Source organism: Rhinolophus sinicus, chromosome 12 (assembly GCF_057876585.1).
Source record: "Rhinolophus sinicus isolate RSI-liver-muscle chromosome 12, RSI-T2T, whole genome shotgun sequence".
Classification (NCBI taxonomy): domain Eukaryota; kingdom Metazoa; phylum Chordata; class Mammalia; order Chiroptera; family Rhinolophidae; genus Rhinolophus; species Rhinolophus sinicus.
Genome location: NC_142512.1, coordinates 37,490,501 through 37,499,978, shown reverse-complemented (window position 1 = coordinate 37,499,978; position 9,478 = coordinate 37,490,501). Strand labels below are relative to the sequence as shown.

Below are 9,478 nucleotides of genomic sequence, written 5' to 3'. Positions count from 1 at the left end.
GTAACTCTGACCAATGGCCTCTCAGCGGCTGTCTCCCTCCTCCGACCCTGGGCTCCCATTGGCTCCAAGGACTTAAGGTAGCTGGGCTAGGCGACGGACAAATTATTCCCTCTCCGGGGTAGAATCCCGGGCTGAGAAAGTGGTTCCGAACCCAACGGAACCCCGCGCCGGGCGACGCCGGGTCACGTGGCCGGCGGCCCCATGACGTGCGGGCTGCGGGGCGTCACCGTGACGTTCTGGCGACCGGCCGAGTGGCCCCACTACCTTCGTCACCTGTGCGGCCGCGGAGCAGTCATGGACCTGGGACCGATGCGCAAGAGTTACCGCGGAGACCGAGAGGTGCCGTCCCCGGGAGGGGTCTCCCGCAGCGGCGGGGCAACAGGGGGTCCTGAGTCATTTGTGGAGGAGAGGGGGAGTAGGAGGAACCCCACGGGGTTTCAGGGGCCACCCCGTGGGGCGAGGGGACTTGGGGGGTCTCCCCGTGGGAGAAGAGGGTTTAAAGTTAACCAACTGGAAAGAGGTTCTGGGGAAGCCAGAACGAAGATGGGTTCAGGAGGAAGCTTGTGGTAGTGGATAAGGGTACGGACTCTGGAGCCTGTCTGGGCTGGAATCCTGCCGTTCACGGGGTACGTCACCTTAGGCAGTTTACTTAACCTCTCTGGGCTTCGGTTTCCTCACTTGTGAAGTGATAGGATAGACACAGATGTTTGTGAAATGCTTAGAACAGTGATAATCGGTGTATAAATGTTTCATAAATAAGTAAAACATGGGGGAGGGGGATGCTCCTAACTCCTTACTGCCTTCAGTCCCTTCATTACCACTGGGAGTTCTTTTCCTTTTCCCGCCTCAGAAGAGGATTCAAGAGAACTGTCTTGGAATCGGGGCCCAGAGCCTCTGGTTGAATGTGAGCATTTCCAGGGAAATTCTTGTTATACGTGCAGTTTTTTCATTGAGCTTTAGTCCTACTGAGTATTTACAAGGGGGGAGCCCAGAATCTGTCTTTTTTTTAAAGCCTCCCCAAGTGATAGGTTTGACATCCATGACATGAAACCCTGATTCATCCATCACTAACTGTGGAACCCAGCAAGTTAAGCCACTTTTTTATGCCCATGTCCTCACCTGTAATACAGGGCTAACAGAACCTACTTCCTGGGTACTGTTTTTTGTTATGAGATCGTTATGAGGACTAAGTTAGCTAATATTTGAAAAGTGCTTAAAACAGTATTTCGTACACAGTAAGCACTATATGTGTTTATTAAATAAAATGAAACGCCCTTCCCAGGCATTTGAGGAAGCTCAACTGTCCTCCTTGGACCCCATGAAGCAGTTTGCTGCCTGGTTCGAAGAGGCTGTTCAGTGTCCTGACATAGGGGAAGCCAATGCCATGTGTCTGGCTACCTGCACCAGGTAGGCATAGCTGTGGGCCCTTCTGTGGGTGGGTACAGATGAAATAGGAAACTTAGAAAGCTCTCAATTTGATGGATGACAACTTTATGGTTCCAGCTCTGTTATTAACATGCTGTGTGGCCTCAGGCAAGTTACTTGTCGTTTCTGGGCCTCAGAGTCCTTACCTGTAAACCAAAGATCAGACTTCACTCAATTCCATTTCAGTGATGAAATTCAATGCCTCATTCATCTGCGTCCTTGATGTACCCCCCCCACACACCCCTTTGCCTCCCTTATTTCCCCATCTACCCTATTCCCAGCAGCCCTTTATGAGCTATATCTCCTGGGACCTCTCCATGATGCTCTCTCTCTCTTTCTCTCGAAACCTAGCACAGTGCTCGACTATACCATTCATTTGATAATCAATCGTATACTCCTTGAGACATTACTTGTATTAGCCTCTTATCTAGCTCTTCTTGTCCCCCCTCACTAAAATGTAAGGCCTTGAAGGCAGGGCTCTTGTGCTGTGCCCTCGGTATCCATCCCCCAGAGCCCTGAGCAGATGGTGTGATGTAACTACAACTTCTGTGATCTCTAAGCACTGGCCGATTGCATTGTTCTTGGTTGCTGCCCTTAGAGCCTTGTTACTTTGCTACGGCTGCCAAAACAAAATACCACTGATGAGGTAGTTTAAACAACCGAAATTTATTTTCTCACAGTTCTGGAAGCTAGAAGTCCAAGATCAGGATGCAGTCATGAGGCCTCTCTTCATGACTTGTAGACGGCTACCTTTTTTCTGTGTCCTCACATGGCCTTTCCTTTGTGCGTGCAGAGAGTGAGTGAGAGGTCTCTGGTGTCTCTTCCTCTCCTTATAAGGACACCAGTCCTTTTGGATTAGAGTCCCACCCTTATGACCTTGTTTACCTTACTTACTTCCCTAAAGATCCTATCTCCAAGTACATTTGGGAGTTAGGGCTTCACTATAGAATTTTAGGGGGGACCCAGTTCATTCCCTAATGGCCCCAGGCAACAATATCATATTATACCTGCAGGACAAATCCCCAGGGGCAAGTGGGAATGGGTGGCCTGAGTGCCCAGACAGTGCAGAATAAAGGGGCCCAGCTGTAGGGTTGCTCAGACATCCTGTGTGGAGGGGCAGCAGTGAGGACATTGAAGTGGGCTCTGACCTCAGCGCTCTGCTCCTTGTCCCAGAGATGGGAAGCCCTCTGCCCGCATGGTGCTGCTAAAGGGCTTTGGCAAGGATGGCTTCCGCTTCTTCACTAACTTTGAGAGTCGAAAGGGAAAAGAGCTGGTGAGTAAATCCTTCCTAGGGCTGCAGAGTCCAGTTCTCGCTGCCTCGGTCTCCTTCTCATGCAACCCCCGGTCACCTTCTCATGCTACCCCACCCCAACCCTCTTTTGATCTGTGCTCAGCTGCTGCCCTGCCTGTGGGCCTTTGCACTTGCATTTTCTTATCTGTGAATGAGTGGTCTCTCCAACCACCGCCACCTCTGTCACCTGCTTACCTAAGTGACTCCTGTCCCTTCAGTCTCAGCTCCAGTGTTACCTCTGCAGGAAAGCCTTCCTCAGCTCCTACACTGAGTCAGCCACTCATGCTGTTCGCTGTCATTATAACTTGCAACTTTCCTGTTTGCCATTTTTCAGTTTCTCACTACATTTATGTATGTGATTATGTGGTTAATGTTTGTGTCCTCTGCTACATGGTAAGCTTTGTGGGGGCAGAGGCTGCATCTGTGGTATCTCTGTTATACCCCCAGGACCTCTCCTGGTGTCAAGCGCAGAGTTGGCACTTTGTATGCATTCAATTCATAAATCCAAATGAGTAACCCTCCCTGAGTCCAGGTCAGCCAAACTTGCACTTCTGAGGACTTGCAAATCTATGGGTTTGAGAAATGGCAAGCCTCACTTTGGGGTCCAACTGGCTTAGGTTTCCAGCATAGCTCTGCCACTTGCTGTGTGAACTTGGGCATGTTACTTAACCTCTCTGAGCCTGTCTCCACACCTGTAAAAGTAGGCCTACCTTTGAGGGTTTAAAGGAGATACTACATTGAATTCCTCTGCTGTGGGCCTGCACGCTGCAGACTTCCTGCCTTTCCCCTGCATGCTTAAGGCATCTTCCCCACTGTCCTGATGGCTATCTATGGATTCTTTTTCATTTCCAGGACTCTAATCCCTTTGCTTCTCTTGTCTTCTACTGGGAACCCCTAAACCGCCAGGTGAGTGAGCATTCCCAGGACAGCCTGGGGTGGGCTGGGGTGGGAGAGGCCTGAGTTTATTGATGAGCCCAGTGGAGGTCCTCAGGCTGAGCAAACATCCTGCCTCTCAAATTGCTCTCAATTAGCTGGTCTAGTTGAAGCCAACAGTGGTGGGGCAGTGGATAAGGAGACGACAGAGAGGAGTGGTGCTTGTGCTGTGGGGAGGGCAGGTGGCATTGAATGCCATGTAGCCTGGGCCATCCTTGAGCAGGTGCGTGTGGAGGGTTCCGTGAAGAAGCTGCCAGAGGAGGAGACTGCATGCTACTTCCACTCCCGCCCCAAGAGCAGCCAGATTGGGGCTGTGGTCAGTCACCAGAGCTCTGTGATCCCCGATCGAGAGGTGAGTGGGTCTCCCTCTTAGTCCTCCAGGTGGTGAGGGCCTGGTTTTATCCCCAGAGGCTGTCTCCAGGGGATGCCAGGGCCTTCTCTCTCCAGCAAAGTGAAAAGGAGGGTCTCCCTGGGGGAATGGGGATGGGGAATGCGGATAGGGGACTCCTCTGTCTATCTGACCCTCCCGTTGGACTGTGTTCCCGGAGATCAGAGGCCAGCCTGCCTTGGTCACCTGTGTCCCCAGCGCTTGGCTCAGCACACACGCTCAGTAAATCGTTATTAAATGAATCATTGATTGGGCCTGGCCCTCCTCCATCTCCTTCCCCTGGACAGTATCTGAGAAAGAAAAATCAGGAACTGGAGAAGCTCTACCAGGAACAAGAGGTGCCGAAGCCAAAATACTGGTGAGTGATACCTAGTAGTCATCTAGAAAGGGACACCAGGACCCTCGTGTTTACTTGAAGGCACCCTGTCTATGGAATTACAGATCTCCTGCTTGTCATCCCTCATCACATACATCCCAGCAACTTCCTTCAGGGGGCCCTGGGATGTGGTTGGGGGCGGGGTGACATGGCTGGAAAAATGCACAGAGCACTGAAACCTCTGTTTGTCTTTGTAGGGGTGGCTACATTCTATACCCGCAGGTGATGGAGTTCTGGCAAGGCCAAACCAACCGTTTGCATGACCGGATCGTCTTTCGGCGGGGCCTCCCAACAGGAGACTCCCCTTTGGGACCTATGACCCACCGCGGGGAGGAAGACTGGGTCTATGAGAGACTTGCGCCCTGACTCCCAGTCTGTCGGAGTCCACTGGAGCTGGGGCTAGGTGCTGAGAGAGGATATGGGATCCAGGCCCTTCTACACTCAACCCATTTCCCTCCCTACCCCTTATATTAGGGTTCTTCAGAGTTCATCCTCCAGGTTCTCACAGTTGGCTCTCAACAAGTTGTCTAGTGGACTGTAATGGTGGCATGGAGAATCACAAATGGAAAATAATCCCGTGATGATTTTCTTGATTTTAACAATTTATTGGAATAGCTCCCTCTAGGGGTAGCAGCGGGTATGAGTCCCTTTTCTGGTAACACAGGGTGGTTCCCCAGCAACCCTGTCTGTTACCACGTGAGTCCCTGAGCCAATCTAGCCAATCAGTTTTTCTTGCCAATGATTTCAAATTTGAAATGGAGAGACCCAGAGAGCGGGAGTCATGGTAGCCAAGTCATTAATGGCGGCCAAGAAGTAATAGGCCCTGGCTGCTGCTTGGAATTCCCTGAGCGGCCCTGGATCCCTCCTTTTCATGTCTGGACTGCGCAGTTCCTCTTCCTGCTTCAAACACCCACTGTCTCAAAAAAAAAAAAAAAAAAAAAAAAAATTTTTTTGACATGAGCTAACAGAATCAATTTCTGTTGCTCACAAATAAAAGAACCTTAACTAATTTATTAATAGATATTTTTACAGCTCTTACCCTACTGATAGCTGCCTTCCATTATCTGAAGCACAGCAATGTGAAAAAAGACATTAAATTTATTCTCGGTAGCTCCAAAGGACCCATAGGTGGATATTACACAGAAATTTCGATATGGGGAAATTTCATCTCGATATGGGGAAAGATTTCAAGCAATCGGGGCTGCCTAACAGGGAGTGGGCTACCTGTTAGGTAGTAAGTGTACTCTTACTGGAAGTATTCGATACAGTCAGGAGTTTTGTAGAAGGATTTGTTTGCTGGTACCTACAGGCCAGGAAAATTTTAATCAAGCTTTACTTTCCATGTTTACTTATGAACAGCAGTATTTATTTATTTATTTATTTATTTATTTATTTATTTATTTCACTTTCTAGGTATAAAATTTTTATAGAGACTATGCCTTTCTAACTACTCACACATCCCCTTCCCCTACTCCCTATCTCTACTGATTATGGCTCCCACATCAGTGGTTTTCATCCATGCTGGAATTATCTGGGGAGCCTTAAAAATCCTGATGCCTGGGTCCCACCCTTAGAGATGATTTAACCCATACGAGTGAAGCCTGGGCTTTAGGAAATTTAAAAGCTCCCCAGGGAACTCTGTGCAGTCAAGGTTGAGACCCCTTGGTCTAGATCTTTGCTACTCATAGTGGCCTTAGGCGGGCAGCATTAGCATCACTTGGGCGCCCACCCCAGACCCACTGGATCTCCTCTTGCATTTAACAGGACCCCTAGGTGACTGGATGCACTGGCCTCAACCTCTAAACCAACGGCCTCCCACCCTCACAATTGGATTCTTCAATAACCCTTGGCTGAGGCCTGTGTTGAACTGTGTTTGCTTTCCTTGAACACAAGTCTGGTGACCGGAGACAGCCTGGATGAGTGGCCTACAGGCTGCAGAGAGGAGTCAGGCTGGATAAATGTTTGCTGTGACTAAGCCAGGATTAGAGAACTTATTTGTGCACGTTGGCATTGAACTTTCCACTCTAAACTGTGATTCATTCCACTGTAGTGGGTGTGTGCTTCAATGTCTCTATTATTGACCAATTCCCCCAAGGGCCACCTTCTTGGTGTTGACCCCCCGTTAAGCCTGAGTGCAGGAAGGCACAAAGCGAATCCTGCAGCCACCTACAGGAGAGAGGGGTAGAGTGCCTTCCCCTACCTTGTCCTGTTTGTGTTACCGGAAGCTGTGTATCCCCCAGCTTTGAGCCTGGTCTCAGCTGTTTCTTTCCTGTTCTGTCGGACAATCACTTTGCCAAGTCTGTAATAAAAACTCATCGAACATGTGTGGTGTTGATTTTCAGTCTGGCCTGGTCACCACCACCCCTGGAAGGAGGGGAGTTGGGGAATTTAAGCGACTATCCCACCTCGCTTCTCTTTTTTTGGGAGGTTGGGAGTCCAGCAGGGGGAGCCCGCTGCTCAGGGTTGGCCCCTTCTGGGAAGCGCAGGCCAGTTCTAGCCGGCCCTTCCTGCCTCCCCCTTCCTTCCCCCCTTGGGTAGCGTCCCAGTGAAACTGTGGTCGATAACCCGTAGCCTCTCCCGGCTCCTGCACATATTTGCACTCTCGGTTCCTCCTCCTCCGGCCTCGTGAAAACTTGCAGCTGCCTGGGCTCTGAATCCCTGGGCAGCCAGATCTTCCTAGGTACCCACCATACCTCCTCACCCATCCACCAATACCCAGCTTAGGGGTATATAGTATTTCCCTGGAAGATTTCTGCAGACATCGCTTTGGGGCTGTGGAGTAGAGTAGCATGCATGGGGCAAAGGGGCCCGCAGACCCTCTCACCTGAGAGGAGGTAATGGGGTGCCAGCGTTGTTACCCTGTAGGTTAGCATTAGGCCACTGGTAGGGTCCCTGCCCCAGGGCCCAGCCTCATCCCTCACCCTAGCCTCAGGGAAGCTCAGGGTGGGCTGAAGTGGGAGGTCCCTACGATATGGAGTCTCGGGGTACGCTAAGCCTGAAAGCTGGTTGGCTTTTCCCCATTGGTCCCAGAGTCCGTCCAGCACCCTCAAATGGTGCTCACTTCCCAGGATCCCAAGGTCCAGGCCTTGTCCTCTCTCACACTAGCGCCGCTTCAGCAGAAGGTGTTCCTTTCTTTGTCCTGAGCCTCAGTTGCCCATCCCCCAAGCAGATGAAAATCAAGAGTGGAAGGGGCTGTGTGGTACAGTGGTCACATGCACAGGACAGCTCTGGCTTCAGTCCCAGCTCGGCCACTGCAAGCGCCTGACCTAGTGGGAGTGACTTAACCCCTGCAAGCCTCAGCTAACTCACCTGGAAAATGGGGATAATGATAGTCCAAGTCTCTGGGGGATGAGAGGATTAAATGAGGAGCCTCAGGGAGTACTTACAGCAGGGCCTGGCCCCTTGTAAACCCTCTGTCAACATCAGCTTTTGACAATGGTTAGGGCTGGAGTATGGGGAAAGTCTGCTCTTCCATGGGAGGCTTTATGGACTGGGTAATTGTTGGGACCCTAGAAAGTTCCGTGTGATAGGGAGGGATAAGGGGAAAAGAATCATCCTTCCCTCCCTCTGGCTCCTTGTCTCCCTCATTCATCCTCAGAGCTCCCCCTGGCCTGGGTGAGGCCACCTAACAAAGGCCCCCTTGTACGGTCTGTTTGTTTTGGTAGTAAATTTCCTGAGCAACAGCTCCCTGGGGTGGGGTGGCCCAGCAGCCTGCAAGGAGCTGACCTGGAAGCTGCTGGACCACATTGTTTAGTTGCCACCTTGGTCTGTTTCTCCCTGTTCCCACCATGAGCTCCAGAGATTTGGCCAATTTTTTCCAGTTCCCAGCTCCTGGGGCTTGAGAAAGATCTGGACCTAACAGCATAAGGAGCACACTCTCTTCTCTTCCTTAAATGGAAGTTGTGGGCTACGGTGGAGTTCCTTAATAAAAGAAAGGGGGAAGGTAACCAATGTTAACTGAGCACCTTCCGCAGGACTACTTATGGGCCACTTAATATTGACCAGTCCTTGCGAAATAGGTATCATTACAGCCCCTTTTATAGAAGACAAAACAGATTCAGAGGAGGTTTTTTTTATTGTTTTTTTAATATTCCCCAAATCACCCAGTTACTAAGAGGTGGAATCAGAATTTGAATCCTGATCCCAGACCAAACCACTTCGACTTTGGGGGTCAGTCACCAAAGGTCTGCTCCGTTCTCTAGGGGCCCCAAATGGCCTCTCCATTGACCAGAAGAACGGACCACTGAGGTGTCACTAGCTCCTTCCTTTGCTCTCTCCATCCTCAAATGCTAAGGGTGGCTTGGTGGTGAAGTTAGTGTCCCAGTTACTACATTCTGACACCTGGGAACCCTTCCTGAAGCTTGAAAAGAACAGTTTGAGCACCAACTTCCAGTTTACTTACGGGGAGATAAAGGCATGAAAAAGAGTCACCTCAATAAATGCGAGAAAAGAGTACAGATAGGTTCTCTGCTTTTGCGGCATTGTTTATTACAAAGACAGAAACCTACAAATTTTTTTTTTTTTTTAAAACAAAATTCAAGGCCCCAGGAGTCATCTCTGGGGCTGATCCATCTTAAATACATGTAGGGAAGGAGAGAAGAGAACGGGCTACTCTTAGCTCCTACTACAGCTTCCCCCCCCCCCCCTAATTTGGACCCATGGGGTCCCTAACCTGGCCTTCTGCAGCATTCCCAGGGAGTGCCAGCATTCTCCTCCCCCTCCCGCTGCACACCTGGGGGCAGAGTTCCAGGAAGTTTCCCATTTGTGTTAGGAGGTGAGCTCAAGTTCAGTCCACCTCCGGCTCCAGGAAACCACCTCCCATCACATGGCTTCTGGAAAATGAGCTCTAAGAACTTGTCCAGGGAACAGTCATGGGTAGAGAAAGTTGAGGGAACAGCAATTCAAACTCACCCTTGACCCTGTGCCCTGGGAGAAGGTGAAATCTGCCAGGCCTCCTGTCTCCATGCCTTGTCATGCCCACCTCCTTGCTGGCCCTGACACCGCTTCAAGAAGGGCTGTCCTTCGTGGGTGGGAATTTTCATTTTTGAACTGGCGTGCCTTTGTA

The 9,478-nt window shown here is 50.5% G+C and overlaps 1 protein-coding gene across 3 annotated transcripts; it reads left to right on the top strand.

The window, feature by feature from the left end:
• Window positions 1-53: 53 nt before the first annotated feature.
• Window positions 54-6,737, top strand: PNPO (pyridoxamine 5'-phosphate oxidase). 3 transcript variants are annotated; one of them, XM_019740603.3, is made up of 8 exons: window positions 54-339; window positions 1,283-1,407; window positions 2,599-2,698; window positions 3,569-3,622; window positions 3,873-4,001; window positions 4,325-4,395; window positions 4,611-4,816; window positions 6,178-6,737. In XM_019740603.3, exons 1-7 carry the CDS (start codon window positions 202-204, stop codon window positions 4,777-4,779), a joined length of 786 nt encoding a protein of 261 aa, XP_019596162.1. In that variant the 5' UTR covers window positions 54-201; the 3' UTR covers window positions 4,780-4,816; window positions 6,178-6,737. The 3 variants fall into 3 exon arrangements, with proteins under 3 accessions (XP_019596162.1, XP_074176697.1, XP_074176698.1); XM_074320596.2 differs by having other exon boundaries at window positions 4,611-6,737; XM_074320597.2 differs by lacking the exon at window positions 3,569-3,622 and having other exon boundaries at window positions 4,611-6,737.
• The last annotated feature ends 2,741 nt before the right edge of the window (window positions 6,738-9,478 follow it).

Coding starts and splice junctions, on each gene's coding strand:
- PNPO (XM_019740603.3), top strand. CDS start 202: ATGACGTGCGGGCTGCGGGGCGTCACCGTGACGTTCTGGCGACCGGCC. Junction 4,002..4,324: donor CTGTGATCCCCGATCGAGAG/GTGAGTGGGTCT, acceptor TCCCCTGGACAG/TATCTGAGAAAGAAAAATCA. Junction 4,396..4,610: donor GTGCCGAAGCCAAAATACTG/GTGAGTGATACC, acceptor TTGTCTTTGTAG/GGGTGGCTACATTCTATACC.